The sequence below is a fragment of the Mytilus trossulus genome, chromosome 2, assembly GCF_036588685.1.
Source record: "Mytilus trossulus isolate FHL-02 chromosome 2, PNRI_Mtr1.1.1.hap1, whole genome shotgun sequence".
NCBI classification, from domain to species: Eukaryota; Metazoa; Mollusca; class Bivalvia; order Mytilida; family Mytilidae; genus Mytilus; species Mytilus trossulus.
In genome coordinates, this window is record NC_086374.1 from 54,510,604 (window position 1) to 54,533,191 (window position 22,588).

General features: G+C 32.2%; 1 protein-coding gene across 5 annotated transcripts in view; it reads right to left on the reverse strand.

The window, feature by feature from the left end:
* Positions 1–7,928: 7,928 nt before the first annotated feature.
* The window catches only part of LOC134707592 (acetylcholinesterase-like), a 43,426-nt gene continuing 28,766 nt past the window's right edge, over positions 7,929–22,588 (reverse strand). Inside the window, exons 1-11 of one of the 5 annotated variants that reach the window (XM_063567500.1) lie at positions 20,399–20,552; positions 19,202–19,360; positions 18,799–18,943; positions 17,955–18,140; positions 17,311–17,453; positions 16,010–16,142; positions 11,972–12,049; positions 11,012–11,070; positions 9,651–9,789; positions 8,807–8,942; positions 7,929–8,186 (exon numbers count right to left, since the gene is read on the reverse strand). In XM_063567500.1, the coding sequence (XP_063423570.1) occupies positions 7,982–8,186; positions 8,807–8,942; positions 9,651–9,789; positions 11,012–11,070; positions 11,972–12,049; positions 16,010–16,142; positions 17,311–17,453; positions 17,955–18,140; positions 18,799–18,943; positions 19,202–19,222 (1,245 nt within the window). In that variant the 5' untranslated portion in view covers positions 19,223–19,360; positions 20,399–20,552 and the 3' untranslated portion in view covers positions 7,929–7,981. The other 4 variants (XM_063567501.1, XM_063567498.1, XM_063567497.1 and 1 more) reach the window with 4 other exon arrangements.

The window sequence follows — 22,588 nt, forward strand, 5'->3', positions numbered from 1 at the left end:
CTACTAGATCAAAGGCAGCATCATGAGCCTTAACTAGTACTTTAATGTAGACCGTTTACGTAAATATGACTGAGAAAACAAATTAACGATTTCCAATTCGGAAACTTTTCTCATTCAGGAACATTCTTGTTTTGGAAGAACCTAATTTATTTCACAACAAATACACCGACCAGGATATAAATGTTTATTTTTTTCAAATAGTTGGTTATGGGCACACCAAAAGACCGAACTGTTGTATGATTTGAGTAAATGATAATTAATACCTTTTCAGAGAAAAAAATCATCATCTTTTTAATTTCACGTTCAGATATATTAAGGTAATAAACGATTGTAGGAGTTTTGCCATTCATATCGGGATCTTATTCTAGACACCGACTACATGACAGGATCTAATACCAATCTGACGGATTTTTTTTCCCGATGTCAATGTTACGGATGTGGAAAAGGATCTGCTTATCCCTCCAGAGCACCTAGGACCACTCCTCATGTTTGTTGGTGTTCGTGCTGTTAATCTTTTTACTAAAATGTTGTGTTTAAGACTGTTGTGTCCCTTTTTTGTATTAAAATGTTGTGTTTAATACTGTTGTGTCTCTTTTTGTCGTTTTTTGTTTTTATCGTAGCGTGGTCCGTTTGTGACTTCTAATAAATTTGAATATATCTTTGGTATCTCAAGATCCGCAACATTCTTTTTCGTAGAGAAAAACGTATCGAAGATATCTGGCTTATGATTTTGTCCGTCAGGAGCACTCTTCTATTCATTGGTGGTGCTCGAGTCAAAACAGATTGAACACCAAGTGAAATTAAAAAAATGTTGATCGTTCAAAATGGCCGGAATTCCGAAACTTGGTGCCGAATCAGAGAAAGCAGCCTCTGTAATGAGTTATAAAACCCTTGATAATTCAACATTTTCAATGCAATTTTTGTTTATATATATTTCATTTGAAATGTTGCAAGTTAATATGGTATAATATCAACTTCATTGTCGGTTTTTTATTAATACGCAAAAAACTGCTTCTTAGGATACAAGGAAACGTTACTAAATCAAAACTACAAAGGTTTATAATCAACATCACGAATTGGTTGACCGACACATTGCGTCTGTGTTTCAACTGATGAAGGATACGTTTCGACGTCGTGTAATTGGTGTTATCAGAATAGTCGATTGATGTGTTGATGAATTTGAAAGAAGGTGACGAATGCAAAGCACAGTCCGCTTTACATATATTCACGCATACGGTTTTGTTTTTTAAAATAATTCCTTAAATTTTTGTTAACATTGATCAAACTGAACTTGAAAAAAAATGTTTAATTTGACCGTAAATTTTCAATCAACAACAACAACATTTTAGATATCTTATTATTGAAATGTCCCTTCATTCTAATATCAGATACTCATTCACCGTTATTAAACATATAAGTAAGTTTAGACATGTTGCAATAAATCATGTCAAAATGCATGTCAAACTCGGATACTTAACTTTGATGTTTTATCCGTAAATAAACCTTCTTTATGTATTCTTATATACATGATATTTTATTATAGTAAAACAAATCTTTTAACTCTAAAGTAATATGAACTAGGTGTTGTCTCAAATCTAGTTCAGTTACTAAAACAAGGGCGAAAGATACCAGAGGTATAGTCAAACTCATATATAGAAAATAAACTGACAACGCCGAGGTTAAAAATGAAAATGACAAACAGACAAATAATAGTACACTAGAAATGATATAGAAAAACTAAAGACTTAGCAACATGAACCCCACCAAAAATGGAAGGGTAAGCAGATCCTACTTTACATGTGACACCAATCGTGTACCTCATGTTTTAACAAACCCGGTAAAGAGTCTAATTCGTTGGGTCACATTAACGAGAAGAGAAGGGGATTGTAGACACAACGTAAGGAACATATCCGATATCATCTGTGAAACGGGTTTAAGTATCGAACGTAACCTTTTCCCGAATTTGACTGTTTTGCTGAGTGTGATTTTCCATTTCTATGAGACGTGTCAGGGTCATTGCTATCCACAATTTATGTATGTAGTTATTATGTTTTATTTGTTATTCTGATCGGATATTTTTAAATTTGTTGTTGTTTGTAGTTTTTTTTTAATATTCTATTCGTATGTAAAAGAAAAGATAATTTATCACTCAGTTCATTCATAAGATTTTAGTTTGAGCAACTTAAGAAAACCGACATAGTAAGATAAAACAATTAATTATCTAATTACTAACACAATTCTATATTAATTAAATGTAATTGTTGTATTTTACATCAAATACCCTAATTATAAACCTTATTTTGAACAATATCAACAATTTTTGAAATTATCTGTGAATTCACCGTGTTTGGCACAATTTTTTTGGAATTATTGGTCATCGGTGGTCTTCAACTTTGTATTCTACTTTTTAGCTTTCTTTACTTTTTTATATGGGTGTAGCTGGTGGATCTTACGTAGACGAAACGTGCGTATGGTGATTTAGATTGTAGGCCTGGTATTTTTGATAACAACTAGCATGTCGAAATGCTTTATTGTAATGTTTATTAGTGTATTTCTCTGTCCTTAATGTTCTTGCATTTATTTGTACTGTAGTTCTGTCATGTAATGTTATCATTTTAGTGTTATATTTAGCAATGCCATAAAAGTGGGAGGATTGACTAGCCGCAAAACAAGTTTGCAACCAACTAAGTTTAATTAAAATGTCCTGTACCAAGTCAGAAAAATGGCAGTTGTTATCTTATAGTTCGTTTCGGTGTGAGTTGCAATATCGGGTTTTTTTTTGTTGCACTTCAGTGTCTCTGTTTTTCTCTCATATAGTTGATGTATTTAACTTAGTTTTAGTTTGTAACCCGGCTTTGATTTATCTCAATCGATTTATAACTTTCGAACAGTGGTATACTACTGTTGCTTTTCTTTATTCTATTACGGTCAAACGACTCGTTTCTAATATGCATAATCTGACCATACTCGCCTATGCCGGCTGAACAGTTGGAATGAGATCCATTTTAAAAAGATCCTTTAACTATTAAAAAAAATAATTAATAAAATTGAAGGATGTATGGATCAATTTAACATCCTACATCGGAAGGTAATCCTGGAAGTTTCAGACGCACTAGATTTATAGAATCTCATAAAAAAATGTATTTGAAGAATACTCATTGCAGTGTATTTTTTCATGGCGAAGCTAACACAAAACAACGTGTAATTTACATTTGCCATTTTATTATTTTTTTGTCAATTCCATACATTTTGAACATACACAAGGATGCAAGGGAAAAAAATAGTTTTGTCTCGATCAACTTAAAAAAACATGAACAAAACTATATAGGTGCTTGATACACCCTCACATATCTCTTTAACACCAACTTTCATTTCACTTATGAATCTATTTTAGTTTTAAGGTATAATGCCACCCAAATCATAGTAAGTTAAATCCTGTTGCATATGGAAAAAGATTGAAAAGAAATATTTACGTGAATATGTCAGTTGAAGGAATTAGTTGTACATTTCATTGCAGTAAAAATGTAAATGAGTCATATAGGTATATATTAAAAGGTAGTGCAAGCATATCAAAGTGAGCAGATACACTTAATTAACAGTATCAACAAAAAAACGAGCTCCATAGTAAATCCAAAAGGAGGAAGTGTTTAAGGGCTGACATAATCAAACGTTAGATAGTGTACACCAACGCAACTAACGGAATACAATTGTCATATTCCTAACTTGGTACAGTAATTTTCAGTAGGGAAAGGGGGATTTCATAGCTATCGATATCTTTTATATGTCGGACAGTTGTTTAATGTTTCATAATATAAAAGATTTGCAAACCAAAAAGACATACTAGTACTTGATTTTATATGCCTCTAGCATCCAAGACATACATAACATACATAGTCTATAAAAGATCTACAAAGACGCAAATATATGTAAAGAAAAATACAGCAACAAAAAAAATATTGTAATTGATAGTATATCTGATAAAGACGGCAACAAAATACGTTATTGTAGTTGATACAATGCTATGCACAATGCTCTAAAAGCATACTTTTTACCAACAAGTACAAATTCAGTAAAATACAAATGTATAAATACAAGGAGAAACCAAATGAAAAAAACCAACATTGTTAAAATTTCTTGTGTCCAAATTCATCCCCTAAACCGCCATTCACCAGGCTCGCTCAAAGCCACATAATCTGACAGATTGATGCACAAATACCGAATCACGTAAAGAGTCGTACGACAAAAACAAAATGAAGTAGCACACATTCAATTAGTTAAGTTTCATGTTTTATTAAGTCTCACATAATACCACGCAGAATGGTCTGAAAGTACGTAAAAAGGAAAAAAACGTCTGTACCTAGAATCTGTATATAATCCAATTGCTCCTTGTTTTATTTGTTTAGTAGATATTGAATGTCTACAAATAAGTTCTTTGTGCTAAGTCTTGGTAAAGGGTCCCACTGACGATACGTCAATAGTGTTTGGTAGCATTTTTATAAGCATTGTCTTGGAGGTTACTTGGTTCTTCACATAAATCATGGTTCATTGACAATGAATGTTTTGCAAAGTTAACACTTTAAGATACTGTAATTTGGATTTAACATTTGTATAAAATTAAAAAAAATACAAAAAGGCGAGATACATCTCTTTTTCTACCTTGATTATGCGTTATTGCCAAATATATCGTAAACACGCTTGTGTGCATATATTTTGCAACAGATGTATTCTTTTGTCAAGACATATAAATAAGTAGGATATGTGAATACTTTGAAATGTAAACGAACAATGTTTTAGTATAAAAAATACTAAATGAAAGAAGCTTTATTAAATCAACCATATACATTCATGACATTAGGTCTGAATGATTTTTTATAGTCATAACGGCAGACATGAAGGCCAACTTGATGGGATTTTGTATTAGTTAAAAGACAAGTTCAGAGTTACAAGAATAAAAAGTAACGGATGATTATTTTTTTTAAACCCTTTTATTAAAACTTGAAGTAAACTCTCCTCTCCCCTCCCCTCCAAACACATAGAATAAATAAAATTTATCTCATTACGAAAATAAAGCTTTCAATTACTACATTATTTTTTGAACAAGTTTGATATCGTAGATGGAATTTCTTTGTATCATAGTTCAAGTCATGTTTATCTAGATCGTTGATTTTTTTTTTTATTTCATAAACTTGATTTAGAGTTTGGTGTATCGTCATGACATTTCTATATTGATAAAGTCTGCATGCTGCCCTTTAGACATGTATTTGAACCTTTTATCTCTTATGTGTTGTTTCAGTCAATTCTAGTTATATTCGTTTTCAAAAAGCTACAAATATAAAGAACATCCATAGAAGCAATCCTCTTTTGATTTTAGGATTCTTGTGTGCATCCTCTTTATGTGTTGTCTCTTCCACGATTATAATGTCTCATTAGATTTCCATTCTACTTACGATCTTTATGTATTGTAAATACTCAATCTCTTCTCAAAGAAGAGTATCAAATTACTTGGACATGTTTAATACCCAAGATCATAAGGAATGTTTACATATAATTTGGTTTATAAGTAGCTTGACATTATTACGCCCTAGCAGCCTTTTGAGACATAGATCAAATATTTAATGTTAAAATCACTCTTTTACCTCTAAGGAATCAGGTGACATTTCAGTGATGTTAAATACTTTTGCTGTTTTTTGCTTTGCCAATATATTTACCAAGTAAAAATAATAATTTGAAAAAAAAACAATTTCAAAGGCCAAAAGCATGACAAGAGATGACATATTGGAAGAGCTTATCCTGCTGATTATGTTGCTTTTTACTTTCTTTCAATAAATGTGAGTGGTTAAGATACTAAAATGTCTGCTAGGTTTTTTTTTCATTCCTTTGATGTGTTTGAGCGTTTGATTTTGTCAATGGAGAAATGATGTTCTGTTTTGAATTTGTCTTGGAGTTTGTTTTATGTATTTTACCTTTTTTAGTAGTTTTAAAGATAATATTAGAAACACAAATGGTAAAATATGTCATTTAAGTTGAAAAACTACTATAAAGAGTCGACAAACGATTTAAGTACCATCAAAATCTTTCTAAGGATTTAGCTTACAAATTTGGCAATACTAACTTTGTTCAGATTATTTTTGTTATTCTACATTTCTATCTTCATGTTATAGTATTCAAGATGATATGTCAGAAGGCTAAAATCATTTTGAATAGGTAAGAGTTCGAAAATGCTGTTGCCTGGACATGACGATTGTGTGCATTTGTCTTTATTAATATAATTTTCAAGCTAAAACGCAACAATAAAATAAATAAAAAAATATTGTAAGATTGTCATTCAAGGACAATTGCACCTATAAGATGTCGTCTGACATTTTAGTTCAAGGACAGTAGGTAGTTTTTGACCTTCTCAACACATCTGCATATGTCAGATTTTCTCTATTTATATAATGTTTAATTTACTTCCATTTCTACTATGCAGGTTGGCAGGATACATTTTAGACTGTTGACGAGGATAATTGTAGTCATGTTTGGTTTCATTTGGCCAAGTAGATTCATAATAGATTTTTGTAAATCACGTCAAGGATGTCAAGCGATTAGAATAGCTCACTTGACCATATGTTCCAGGTGAGCTAAACATTTAATTTATTTGATTAAAAAATTAATAGTAAATGTTAATAAAACAGATACCAAATAAATTAAAATCTACTAAATAGAGGCACTAAAAGTCTGTATCACCTACTAAAAAATAATGATTCTTGATGCCAACAGTAAATCTTGAAATAAACTTTATAAATTTAACAAACGTTCATCTGTTATCTTACACGTCATAGATAAAATATGTGATCACCTGCATGGAAACAGCTATCATAAATTTTGTCCTCAGTGCTATTCAACTGGGGCATATACAAAATATCAATCCTGCTATCTATGATCAGTGTATTTGCTATAAAATTGAGAATGTAAATGGGGAATGTGTCAAAGAGACAACAACCCGACCGTAGAAAAAAACAACAGCAGAAGGTCACCAACAGGTCTTCAATGTAGTGAGAAATTCCCGCACCCGGAGGCGTCCTTCAGCTGTCCCCTAAACAAATATATACTAGTTCAGTGATAATGAACGCCATACTTATTTCCAAATTGTACACAAGATACTAAAATTAAAATAATACAAGACTAATTAAGGCCAAAGGCTCCTGACTTGGGACAGGCGCAAAAATGCAGCGGGGTTAAACATGTTTATAAGATCTCAACCCTTCTCTATACATCTAGCCAATGTAGAAAAGTAAACGCATAACAGTACGCACATGCATGCTTTAAATGAGGCTAGTGGTTTGTTTAGGTCATTGTAAACTGTTCATTCAAATTTCCTCTCTTACCTAATACATATATTTTCGGGTGCATAAACCTGTTTAGATGATTTAGCCTCTTGTAAAGGTGGCCTGGATATATGCTAAAAATGATTCGACTTTATAAATATGTTTAAAGATGCAAAAGATACCAAAAGAACTTTAAAACGCAAAATCCAAAAATCGAAAAAAAACTGACAACGCCATAGCTAACAAAGAAGACAAACAAACAAACAAACAAACAAACACAACACACAAGAAAGAAAACTAACAAGAACATTGAATTAAATTAATGACAATCGCTGACAGATTTAAATAGAGGTTTGTTTCAAATCATCAACCTTTTTAAGTTTTTCTCGTGTTTATTCCTAACAATTCATCAAAACATTTTTCTGTCGTAAAGTTGTCAGTATACTTAAATTTAAGCCTCATGAAATAATGCAGTTTTTCATCAGAAGTTGCAAACAAAATCTTTTATGCAAAGAGTTTTGGAAGCAAAATTACTGACCTCGACTTTGTGTTGACTGCGATTATTGGTATCGGAGGCTTTTCTAATACTCATAGAAAGAATAAAACAGGTGTCTTGTGATAGATTACTTTTAATTCTTCATCATAACGTTATTGGTATGATTTATACGAATACATCACATATAACGTTTATATGGTGTATACCGAAAGGGGCATTTGAAGTTAAAGGGATACAAGTATTTATACCAAAAGTCAATTTTTGGTTGTTTAAAGTTGATTTCGTTGGTAACGACTGTTTTGCCATTGACATAATTCAGTTTGTTGATTGACTTTCTCTCAGAATTATACTTCCTCAATTTCAAGTCACAGGATCGCCAGTTTCTAGAATTAATCAAAATATGAAAATAAGTATATAATGTGTAATCAATATTGTTCATTTATCTTCTTCCTATTTATATAAACAAATTTCTATTGTATGTCTAATTTTTGCTTTTTTAAATATTTTAAATATGTTCCTTGATTATCCAAACTATAGCGCAATTTTACATTTTTACAGTCAGAATTTGTTTTGTTTATTGCTCTTGTTCCTTTGATTGATTTTATTTGTGTCAGTTTGCTGAATTCTAGTATTGTTACGTTAATTTTAACAATGTCCATCCAACGATGGCCAGTATTTGTCGTTTCAGAAAATTTGGTTACCCTATTAGTAAACTATCTTAAAATATGCCTTTATGTTTCCACGATTGTCCTTCTAATAACAGAATGCACACTTATATCATTAAGCATTCCTTTACAATAAAAGTATAGCCCTTGGATTAATGTGTCAGGGTGATAAACACATGTCGTCGCATCACTGAAGAGACATGTGTTGTCGAAATGCGCAACTGGTGCCAGAAAATTGGTACCGTTAATTTTATTCGTCTTGGGTGATTATGTTCTCCCTCGCATATCAATCTACCATAACAGCTTTATCCAAGGGCAGTATTCATATAATATCATACCCTTTTTTGACAAAATTGCTGATTAGTTGCATCGTCCTTTTAGAAACCTCTGCATCACGTGCTGTAAATGAGAACTTTGGATGTCCTACTGTCGGTACACCAAATACATAAAATACATCCCATCCATGTTGTATTCCTAGTAATAAATTATCAGAATTACAATTTACACCCAATCTCAAAGGTCTGATATGTTTCTTGTCCAGTTTAGATAAGAGATAATATATGCACTACACTTCATTCAAAACTATAAATGTTTCGATTTTATATGATCTTAATTGGTCTTCACATCAGCTGCACTATTTTATTCTAATGAATAAAGAAATATATTTTTTAACATACAACGCGGAACCTACTTCTTAAACGGTATATGGAAGGATACTGATAGTCAACTTATTTACACGTGTTATAAAAAAAGAAGATGTGGTATGATTGTTAATCAGACAACTGTTTACAAGAGATCAAATGACACAGAAATTAACAACTTTAGGTAACCCTACGGCCTTCAACAATTATCAAAGTCCATACTGCAGAATCAGCTATAAAGGCCCCGAAATAATCAATGTAAGACATTTTCAAATGAGAAAAACTAACAGGTCGGCAGAATTTATGTACAAAAAAAAATGAACGAAAAACAAATATGAAACACAGCAACAAACGACTACCACTGAATAACTGGCTCCTGACTTGAGACAGACACATACATACAAAATGTGGCGATTTTAAACATGTTAGTGGGATACAAACCCCCCTTACCTGGGACAGTGGTGTAACAAAAAAGCATAAGAACGTAATAAAAACAGTTGAAAAAGGTTTTATTCATCGGACCAGTAAAAAATATTTATACCTATCCAATCAGGTCCGGGTACGTTTTGAGAAACATACTCAAAACTGAGTGTATAAACATTCGTTTGCCATTTAGAAATCATGTCTGCTAGTTTCATCATTGGTGCGAAGAGTCCCATATCTGCAAGGACTTGTAAGCCCTGAAATGATAATATTTTTTCGAGTATTTTTTTAAACTTAGTCGCAAACAAACCTTAATAAATAAATTTGGTGGTGTATTTACTGTCTTCTAACTGGTTAAAAGTATTGTTATTATTTTCAATGTTGTCAATTTTTATGGCGAAACGCCGACTTTGACTTTGTGTATTCATACGCTAACATGTGTGTACGCTGTTATTGTAATATAAATAACATAAAACGTTCCTTAAGCCTTACTTTTGATAGAAATCTATTTCTAATGAATGGCAAATAATTCAAAATAAATAATAGCCAATCATTTAATATGTAAAGAATTTTTCCCTAGATTTGCGTAATTAGTCTTAAGATTCTTTTCTCCATAACTATAAATTTTTAGAAGAAAATAACGTTTGCTTAATATCATATCCCCCCTCATCGCATAGGGTTTACACATCTGGAATAACACATTACGCGTATGCATGCTTGTTTACACTATATTGACCTCATTAACAGGGTTGTTCTTCTGATACAAAAACTACAACAGAGTTATCAAAAAGAACGACTAAGATCGATACTTCATTGGCAAATCTGATGACTGATGCACTGTATATGAATCTCGACTCACTACCAACATTTTTGAATGAAATATTTTGGCTCGGTATAGATTCTCATGGTGGAAGATTAATAAGAGAAATGCACCCATCAATGAACTCGGTCTCGGTCAAAATTCAAAAAAGTCAACTATCAATCCCATTTTGAGTGATGGTTTATCACTTGAAATTCTGCATCAACGTATGTTATTCAAATAACACAACTGATGTCACATAAGGAGCAGAATATACATATCCTTTTGGAGCACCTGATGGCACCCTTGAATTTTTGGTGTTTTTGAATTTGATAAGTCTTTGCTCTTCTGTGTACTCATTCATCTTATCGTCGTTTTTCTTGTTCATGCCATGGTCAGTTGTTTTTCGACTAAATAATTTCAAATGTTCACTTGGCATCACCCGCCATTTTTTACTCATTTTACTACAGTGCTAGGAATCAATCTATTTATCTTCAGCAACAACCATAATTTCATAATATGTTCTTTGTGAATATTTTTCACATTGATATGCGCTTGTTGTAATCAAAACATCCCTCCAACATTTATTGTCGTTGCAATTTTTGTTCGCAGGTAAAGTTAGGACACGTCTTTGTTTTTCCAACGAGTAAAATCTGTCTATTCTTAAATTATAAACTTACTGGAGGATAATTTGATAGGTTTAATCTCTCCCAGATCTTTAATTCTTTTTTCACGTTTTCTATAAAATAGATATGTTTGATCCAAAAACATTAAGTATCAAAACAAAATCTGTTTTTACTATTTTTTTGCTAGTATTTTCATTACTTACTGGAGGGTAATTTGATAGGTTCAATCTCTCCCAGATCTTTAGTTCTTTTTTCACGTTTTCTTTAAAATAGATATGTTTGATCCAAAAACATTAAGTATCAAAACAAAATCTGTTTTTACTATTTTTTTGCTAGTATTTTCATTACTTACTGGAGGGTAATTTGATAGGTTCAATCTCTCCCAGATCTTTAGCACTTTTTTCACGTTTTCTTTAAAATAGATATGTTTGATCCAAAAACATTAAGTATCAAAACAAAATCTGTTTTTACTATTTGTTTTCTAGTATTTTCATGGTTCCATTAATATATTTGTTAATTCTATTTATTCATAGGTGTTTAGTTACCTTTCTTTGCATTTCACAATTTCATTGGTAACGATTATGTTAATCGATCGAGTTCGATTGATAACCGGATTTGTATGTCATGATTTTCTTCGATTCTAGTGGAACGTTAGGTGCCCAAACTTTAACGATTAGATGATTGTTCGGTTGGTACTTATGAAACCTGGTTTTATCAATAATTACTAAAACATTCATGACAATCAAAAAATTTGAAAATGATTTTTAGGATATAAAGTATTCTCAATATGATTCAATTATTTTTTATACATGTTAAGTTATTGCAAATTGTTTTAATGGAACGTTGACAATGGTATCCAGTGCATTCATATATTTATTGATTGGTTTAATAAGAAACGTATAGAATGATCAAAAATGCACATGGAAAGCATAATGGTTTCTAGACCAACACTACGACACTTGACATTTGTTATCTTTTTTTTCAAGTTATCTACTAAATTATTTTCTTAAGTACCTGCAAAATCAGGTTTTCCTGCAAACAGAGTCCGCCCAAAATATCCGAGTAGCTCATCTAAGTTGATGTCTCTGTACACTAAAATATTGTGGGAAAAAAATTAGGTTGAATTCATTGATTTTTACAGCTCACATTTTATTAGATGTAAACAACTGCCTTACATTATTTTCTTATCTTCCTATTTGAAATAAAAGGAAAGAAAACAGCAACATGTTTACTAAGAAAAAAACAGATACAAATGGACGACCTTCTTCGATTGTATGTCCGATTTTCAATATAAAAAAGAAGATGGGGTATGATTGCCAATGAGACAACTATCCACAAAAGACCAAAATGACACAGACATTAACAACTATAGGTCACTGTACGGCCAGCATGTAGAATAAAGCAGTATATAGTCAAGTGTGTTTTCCTCGGTAAATATGTTCAGAGTATGCCTTTACCGAGTCATGAATATTATGTCAGTTGTTTTGCTGTCGTTTTGTTGGTTGATATAGTCATGCTTTTTGATTTTGTCTGGTTTTCTTTTAAATATAGAAATAACCTTCAAGTTCTATAACTTTGCTAATACTTTTTATTTTTTTTATTTTCTTGATTGATGTTTTTTGTTATGTTTAAAGAAATTGTTTTAATGAAGTTGTGTTTTCGAAAAATATGAAGTATTTGAGAACCCTCTAGCAAGTAGAATATGACAAGTGCTCACACACAGACTTGAGTATAATGTCTTAAATTTGTACGTAAATGGTAGTTGATGCAAGAGAAAAAAAACTCAAAACATTCAGCAATTAGTTCTGCCAAATTCATGACCGACTCCTATATTGATAACCATGTTTATCTTATCTCGTGAAAATATGTTTTTAATACATATATTCTTTTTATAATAAAACCAATGACTCGTACATTTGATATTGTCTTATAACTGGAACATTAGCTGATTATCCTTCAAGAGAAAATGAATTCACTGTGCGTGGTTTTTATTTGTTTTTTACACCCCAGCTCTTTTGTTATACTTCATTGTTTCTATTTTTGAAACACGTGTAAATTGAATAGATCTTTTGTTACGAATGACAATGGATTTTGACCACAGGCTGTGACAAGCGGGGTTTCTGGAAACCCCTGCTTCTACATCCCGCGAACAAAGTCCATTGTTATTCGTAACAATAGAAATTGATTATTCTTTAAATGGCAGGAACACAAGAAATTACTTACAGTGTTCACTACAAATTGTTACAAGATATAAAAAAAAAAACATTTAAGGAAATTTCAATAGCGAAAAAAAAATTAAGCATTTGTTTTAAATTAAAACTAGAGGCTCTAAAGAGCCTGTGTCGCTCACCTTGGTCTATGTGAATATTAAACAACGGACACAGATGGATTCATGACAAAATTGTGTTTTGGTGATAGTGATGTGTTTGTAGATCTTACTTTACTAAACATTCTTGCTGCTTACAATTATCTGTATCTATAATAAACTTGGTCAGGTGAGTTTCAGTGGAAAATGATGGTAAAAATTTGACTATAAAGGGCAATAACTCCTTAGGAGGTCAATTGACCATTTTGGTCATATTGACTTATTTGTAAATCTTACTCAGCTGAACAATATTGCTGTTTAAAGTTTATCTCTATTTATAATAATATTCAAGATATTAATCAAAAACAGCAAAATTTCCTTAAAATTACCAATTCAAGGGCAGCAACCTAACAACGGGTTGTCTGATTCATCTGAAAAATTTAGAGCAAATAGATCTTGACCTAAATAACAATTTTACATCTTGTCAGATTTGCTCTAAATGCTTTGGTTTTTGAGTTATAAGCCAAAACTTCACTTTACCCCTATGTTCTATTTTTAGCCATGGCGACCATCTTGGATGGTTGGCCTGGTCATCGGACACATTTTTCAAACTAGATACCCCAATGATGATTGTGGCCAAGTTTGGTTAAATTTGGCGTAGTTTTAGAGGAGAAGATTTTTCTAAAAGATTACTAAGATCTACGAAAAATTGTTAAAAATTGACTATAAAGGGCAATAACTCCTAAAGGGGTCAACTGACCATTTCGGTCAAGTTGACTTATTTGTAAATCTTTCTTTGCTGAACATTATTGATGTTTTCAGTTTATCTCTATCTATAATAATATTCAAGATAATTAACCAAAAACAGAAAAATTTCCTTAAAATTACCAATTCAGGGGCAGCAACCTAACAACGGGTTGTCCGATTCATCTGAAAATTTCAGGGCAGATAGATCTTGACCTGAATAACAATTTTATCCCATGTCAGATTTGCTCTAAATGCTTTGGTTTTTGAGTTATAAGCCAAAAACTGCATTTTACCCCTATGTTCTATTTTTAGCCATGTTGGCCATCTTGGATGGTTGACGGGGTCATCGGACACATTTTTAAAACTAGATACCCCAATGATGATTGTGGCCAAGTTTTGTTAAATTTGGGCCAGTAGTTTCAGAGGAGAAGATTTTTGTAAAAGTTAACGACGACAGACGACGGACGACGACGACAACAGACGACGGACGACGGACGACGACGACGACAGACGACGGACGCCAAGTGATGAGAAAAGCTCACTTGGCCCTTCGGGCCAGGTGAGCTAAAAAAACTTCTTCAATTACTCCTTTGCTGAAAGTATTTTTTTTTATCCCAGTCATATGTTACTATTATAAAAAAAGGGGGGATTCTAATTCTCGACCCCCCCTCCCCTTATCCAGTGTCCGATCCAGGGAAGGGGTTCCGCGGGTTGGACCAGATTTAAAAGATCAATGTATTTGACTTATTTGAACCCCTGCCCCTTTCTTTTCAGTTGGGAACCCCAGCTGGATCAGCCCCTATTCCGCAGAAGAGAGAGTTACGAAATATTAAATCTGTATCTTTGTATGCTGAGCGTGGCTGGAAGTCGGATTTCTATTGCAGACACACTTAACCTTTGTAGGTCCGAATATGAATGTTTATTCGTTCTCGAGTAGAGGGGGGCTTTTTTTCCCCATAAAACCGTAAAATAGAAAATATAGTTATGATTACCTTTATTAAACTGATACAGGTAAGTACTTTGGGTAATAATATTGCCTTTATCTTTTAAATAAGTCTCATCTACCAAATCCAACGCTTGCTAAGAAATGTCGTCCGTCTCATACTCTTCAATATTGACAACTGCATACACGGAGCATGAGGTATTTTTTGTTTTTAATATGAATACACCATACGGTCAACCTTGACCTGCTGATCCATATCAACCCAAGGATTTATTTGGAATATGCAAAACAGCCTTGACATTGGTAAAACATACTCACTTGTCAAAGTGTGAACGAAGATAACCAAAAAAGGCTACTAGTGGGTTTTCATGTAATAACAAAAAAATCTTATAAATCATGGTTTGATATTGTCAATAAAATATATGCTATCGTTGTTTTTTTCATTTGATAATCAATGTTAACAATATAGAGTTTAAAAAGGGGTGTAAGTTAGTTATACACCTCGGGATACGGCATGTCTGGATAAGAAACCCCTACGGCCTCCGGCCGACGGGGTTTCTTATCCAGACATACCTTTTCCTAGGTGTATAACTATTACGTATACGTTTGTGGACTTTTGTGGGTTTTTTTAATTCATTTTCAATGTACCATCGGTTGGTATGGTTTAATTTGAGTGCATGCATGCAAACCTGTTTCTAGGGGTCATTTAAGTCAGTGAAAAAAAGTGGTTTAAATTCAGATATGTATGAAAAGCACTACAAAGGAGCCTACAGTTAATGGTCTAACATCACATGGTTTTGCTTAATAAAGGTGGTCGTTTAAGCAGGTTTGCCTGCATGCACGCATGTATTTTTTGGATGGATTGATGGATGGATGATGGATGGATGGATGCCTGCATGCACGTATGTATGTTTTTTTTTATGGATTGATGGATGCCTGCATGTACGTATGTATTTTTTGGATAGATGGATGCCTGCATGCACGTATGTATATTTTGGATTGATGGATGGATGGATATGCATGGTTGTGTTTCAGTAGTTTGTTTTTAAATACATACTTGATGGGTCTAATGGAAATCCTTCATCCCGTGATATCATTAATAATACTGGACCACGCCGGAATTTTCCACAAGTAAACAGTTTTTCTGGACTGCCTTTTAGAAATTCTCCATCAATGATAACCCAATTATCCTATTGAATTATAAAAAGTAATAAGAGAAAAAAAGTAAAAAGTAAACATCGTTGTTTGTTAATCTCAGCCAAATTTATTTTGTTGTCTTAACGTACTTTTCTAAAGTTCTTGTTTGATGTCCAAATAATCTGAAAAACGTGCCCAAAAATTCTATTTTCAAAATAATATCTTTTATTTGTGCATTGTTAATTCATCTTAGATAATTTAGTTTTGTCTTGGAATTATTGGTATTGACACCAAGCTTTTTATGCTTTAAATAAAGGATTTAAGAATTCCACTGATTTATTAATGCTTAACAGACGCATTGTGTTATCCATGGCTTTCAAATGTTTGGGTTTTAGAGTGTTTTCAATGAAGGTAAATCAAGCAAGACCTTCGAAAGCATGATATATATTAAGTGTTATTTTCATTTTGAATACGATTGAACCGCTCTCATTATTTCTTTTTTCTGCATTAACATTTTTGAAAGAATACAGTAGCCATTATAAGACATTTTAATGTCAGTAGATTAAGCATTCCGAGCTGTCCGTCAAAGTCTTTTAAACGGTATTGTGTTTCATGTGTACGTTTTTTAAATAAAGCCGAAGTGACTCCCGTTACCACAATTTTTTTTTTCTTTTAGTTCTTGTTAGTTGGAAGAAAGCACAATAATAAGGGTCCACGGTGGCTTTTTGTACAGGAAACATATACAAGTATGAAAGGTTGACTTCAATTTTCATCATAACATATCCGTTAATTTGTTTTTAGATACAAGTACATATACTTTGAAGAGGGATGGTATATCCTATAATTGAGTGGGAACAAATATCTCTTAGAATAATACATCGGCTCGATGACAGAAAATGACGAAAGTACAGCTATACACTTCCAAATATGAAATCAATTCAAGACTTCAAACCTGGCAGAATTTTGGGTAGAACAAAGTAAGGAATGTACTGTGTTTATTTTATTGTCACAATGAGTGCATCAGTAAGAAAGGCCTCTCTGTACAAAGTACGTGATTTGCGCATGTTGACTTGCTAACAGTACAGGGGTTGACTCATCTTTAAGACAGCAACTGCCCTTTTTCATCAAAAGACAAATAAGTTCAAACGTTACATGTTGTGTCCTTTCCAACGTTATACTTAGATACTTAATAAGGAATTACTTGAATATTTTATAACTCACCTGTTGTGGCTCTGTAGTGATCAGACTGTAACCCGGTCGACAATTTTGAGGAATATTTGATACTCTACTGGATTGTACACAAAATGAAGGAAACCAGTGCGAAATCGGTGTGCCACTGTGCATTATTGTATTTCTAAATAACCCTGTTAGAGTAGTTAAAAGCATGTTGGAATCAACACTTATTAATGACAAAATAAATTAATATAAATATAACTTTGTATAATTCAATATCAGGAATCGTGTGGAAAAATTATTATTGAGATAAATCTGTCGTTTAGAAGCGTCACAATAAATGAATAAACAGAAGCATATATGTAATGCCTATTGGGTCGACTATGCAGGCACAAATAACATAAAAAAAAGGTACGTACAATCAGGATGTTCTTCAAATGGTACGGAGCCTAGTATATTAACAATGCATTTAATGTCTACACAAATAGAAGTGGAATCATTTAGAAGGTACTGCATTTATAATGACGCCTAGTGTATCGCTAGAACATGCAGCTCTTACTATGCATATATCGAGTAGTGTAGTGATTGTTTTTTCTCAGTTTCACTGGCCCAGGGCATGAAACAGATCGATTGACTTAAACAAATTTACGGGCTGTATATTAAATTTTTCATCTTTCATGGTATATTCATACCTTTGGTCAAATCTGATAGTAAGTGAACACCAGCGTCCCCAGCTCCAGCACTATGTCCATATAAGGTTACTTTAGACGGGTTACCATTGAAATACTTGATATTTCTTTGTATCCATTTCATAACCAATACTTGATCCATAAGACCATTATTGCCCCTTATACCTTTACTTGGATCGGCAAAAAAACCTGTTAATGTTATAAAATAATTCAAAACGTTATAAACATTTAGATAATTTATATATAATTTAAAGTCATAATCAAGTATGGTGTTTATTCAATTTGTTCTTTGTATTTGTCCTGTGTGAGTTTAAAATTGAAAAACACATTTTTGAAGTAGATGTTAATGTATCTGGAAAGGATTTTTTTTCATTGTTTGCCATTGAAAAAAAGTTGAAACCAGTAAAAGAACTATGAAATGTACTTAAAAGAAAGGAAGGACACACGTATACCGATGTTAATCAATTAATCAATACTTGTGAAAATTTCGATAATGGACTGGAATTCAGACGGAAAATTAAACCAAATACACTCAGTAAAAAAAGGAACGAATGTACAATGGTCGGATATGAAAAAAAAACAATTTCAACTTATTGTTCTTGTTAAGCAAATCGAATTAAAAAATGAAGCAAACATTATCGAGAAAAGTTTGGAATAGTGTTGCTTTGACAAATTAAATTTATCAAATAAATCAATAGAAATTTTGGCATTTCGGTTTTAAACAATTTTTGGCTTAAACTATTTTGCATCTCAAGCTTTTGTGCTAAATACTTGTCTTGCGCGCTAGAAAGGTTATTTTATCCTGAAAAATGGAACAACGTGTGTGCTGGTCTTAGATATATTATACCTAGATTGGCGAGTCTATAGTTGAAAGTAATAACAATCATTTCTCCATGTGCAGCTAAGATGTCACCATCAAACACAGCTCCCATTCCTTGAGAATTAGAACCTCCATGTATGTATAGCAGAATCGGCAGTGTCCTTTTATTGATCTTTGATTTCGCCAAAAAATAGAAATGGTTTGAAAATATGCTTTACATATGGAATTGGTTAAAATTCAATTACAACTTAAATTGTATTTGTCTGTATTAAGAAAATATAAAAAAAATTGTGTTTGAATTCTATTTTTAGCCAGAATTATAAACGTTAACTATGAATTAAAATTCCCTAAATAAAATATCAAGTCATATTTCTTGTTTACAGTATCAGATAAACACTTTAAGTTTGGGGATTCTGATGTTATAACATACTCTTGGTACATAGATGTTCATATATAGACAGTCTTCGTTAAAGTTGTCAAACCCGGGTCTATGGAAATTTATTTGGGCCCGTTGCTCCTGTGGGCATGCTGGTGGAAGATTTGTTGTGTCTAAAATGCGAGGACTCCATCTCAGAGGCTTCTGTGGTCTCTGTAAATAATGTATATTTTTATATTCAAATAATCTTGCCAGACATAGTACTCTTATCGTAAATAAAATAGTAAGATATCAAAATTTTCGTAATAAATATTTTTTAGGGGGGCAAATAAGTAATTTAATGCAATAAGTAATTATGACAACTGTTGATTTGAATGTTACGTTCTTTTTTTCAACAAGTGAAAAATATACAGCTCGTATATTGATTGTGTAATAATTTACAGATTGGTCTTATTCAAATATAAAAACAGAATGAATCACATAGATATGTGCCTTTCAAGCATCGTGTTATAAAAACAACAAGATTTAACTGCAATGCTAGTATGTCATGCTGGTCCTATAAGTATTAAGGGGGAAATAAACATATGTGATGTAAAAAGCATTCTTGAATTTTTCACTTTAATCTTTTTTAATATTCCCAAATTGTTATGCCAAAACTCAAGTGTTGAACACATCATTTGATGATCACATTTAACTAATGAAAATCGACTGCAAGTTTCCAAACCTGGTTCAGACATTTTCTTATGTAGAAATGGTGGATTTAACCGGGTTTTCAAGCTAGTTAAAAGTGTCACTAGTATGACAGTCGCATAGAATTCCATTATATCGACAACAATCTGTGAGCAAAACAACCAGACATAATAGGAAAAACCGAAACAAATTTTAGTAAAGCAGTAAAACCAACATTTCAAAGACTGTTAACCTCTATGTTCTCCTTTGCTGCACTCACTGATTGTAAACCTTTGTATTGTTCCTCACTAAATTGAAATTTAACAGCCACAGCGTGCATAAGCGTTGTTCATGATTACTTATTTACAGTTACATAAAAAGTTTTTTTAGTTTTAACATATTTATTTAGAGTGGATTGGGAAACAAGTTTTGCAACTTATATTAATCCCTTTCCACTTTTACATTAACAGTAATACATACTTATGTAAACTAAGTCTTGTAGTTTTATTATTCTTACCGTGTCATTTTCTTAATTACATGTATGTAATCAACGCCATTGGAGTATATTTTACATTTACTTACAATCAAAACAAATACACAGGAAATAAGCCTGATCCTTAATAAGATATCGACCTGTTTTATCTACTTATGCATACATGATACAATACATTCGACTAAGGCCGTGTTCACATTGACCTAAATTCGGTGTTGTGTTAGTGTAAATCACACGTAAATTAAACAGAATTGCGTTCCCATTGATAAAACTCAATGTTTACATGTAGTTTAAATCATGTTTTACCTACACACAGTCGATAGTCGATGTAGGCCTTGTGTAGGTTAAGTGTACACAAAACTAGGCATTTAGGACATTAGTTTTATCGAGTATATATTTAAGGGGGAAACTGTTTTTGAGTAAAATTGATATTTTTGATAATTATTAGTTGTCTAAATTTTACAGATTTTTTTTGTTAAAAAAAATTAACGTACTTTATTAACCCCTAATCAAGACTCAAAGCAGCATTATTGCCGAACCCATAAGGCAGCAACCAATTGATTTTCGAGGGGGGGGGGGGGGCTATTATAGTTGAGTATAAACATAAAGGCAAGGGGATGGGGTGGTGAGCTATGGATTTTGTTTTGGAAACAAGAAATGTTACCAGTTTTTGGCCCTGAAAAAGAAATTGTTTGTTTCACCCTCAGCTGCCACAATATATAATGCTAAAATTGATTTCGACTTGTCACCAAAATTTGTCCTAAAAAAAAATCAATAGCTCACACACCCCTCACCCTCCACAAAAAATGAAGTAAATAGTTGCTGCCTAATTCATTTGAAAAGGTCTTCCCGAATCGACTTCACGTACACAGATATATTCGCCACTGGTCTTTACTCAAAAAACGATTCACGCATAAATGCACGACTTAAAAAAGTGTGAGGTAATTTATATGTTTGTCTAGTATCTCAGATCCGTTAAATAACACGCGTACGTAAAATAAATTAAAAAAAACATTACCCTATTCCTTTACCAAATACTCCTTGGAGATGAAATACCATTTGAAACGAACAGAAAAGAAAAATGTAGTGATCCCTAATATCTCAATCCTTTTTTTCGGCTGTAAGCAAGCTGTTGCAGCTAACGTTTTCTAATGCATTATCTAGACATTTCTAGTATATTCAAACTACTGCAAATTGTAAAAATGGCTTTCATAAAGTAGCAACCACTTAACTTAAAAAAAAGGGGGAGGGTTATTTTTTTATCTGAGTCAGATTTTTTTTCGCGCGTACGTTTTTATTCCTTTTTTTTCGATGCTGGTGATCAAATACTTTTTTTTCCAATATTTAACACTTTATTGTATGGGGAAACTCTGGATTCAGAATAATTTTTTTTATCATCTGTATGACCATTTTTATCAAATTGAGGATCGGAATATTTCCATTACCCCCCCCCCCCCTTTTTTTGAAGTCAAATGGTTGTTCCATTACCGCTAGAAAAATTTTCCAAAAATTTAAATTCAGTTCTACGTAATGAACATTTAAATGACATATAATTTTTAAGTGAGAACAAATCCTATGTACAGGTAGCTAAACAAGGTGTATAGATGTGAACAAATGTAATGTGAAACCAGTGTACACTACACTAAACTAATTGTAAACATGTTTACTCTACACGGCGTTTGGTGTGAACACGGCCTAACTCTTATTAACTCTTTACTAGCTTATTGGCATTTCATTTAAGCGAAATAATATCTAATGTGCATTTCCTATAAAATTCGAACATTTATTTTAAGGCAGAATATGGATAAATCTGCAACAACTTTGTAAGACATACGAATATTCAAAAAAAAATATGAACACCTTTATCTTACATTCTTATTAACTGCGAACAAAAGGGAAATGCGGCATTTTCATTGGCATTGTGTAGTCATCAATAAACTTCCTTCCATAACTATCTACGCAATACGTTTATTTATATTGAGCTGACTTTTCAATTGTTCATGGACTACGCTTCAACTATTTGCAAGCATAGTTTGATGTCATTATGATAAAAAAAAATGTTAGAAAAATTTTGCAACTGCAACGATTCAATCTGAAAAAAAAATCAAAAAAATCATCTGCTCTTTTGTAGTTTTTTATTTTATATATAAAACTACAAAATTGCACAATGTTGTGTGCTTTACATTCCCTTCTTATTTTGTTTTGCATTAAGGATGCAAGCGGAACCCTAATAGAAATAAAGTGATTTTTTAATTCTTCAAAAAAAGAAGACATGGTAT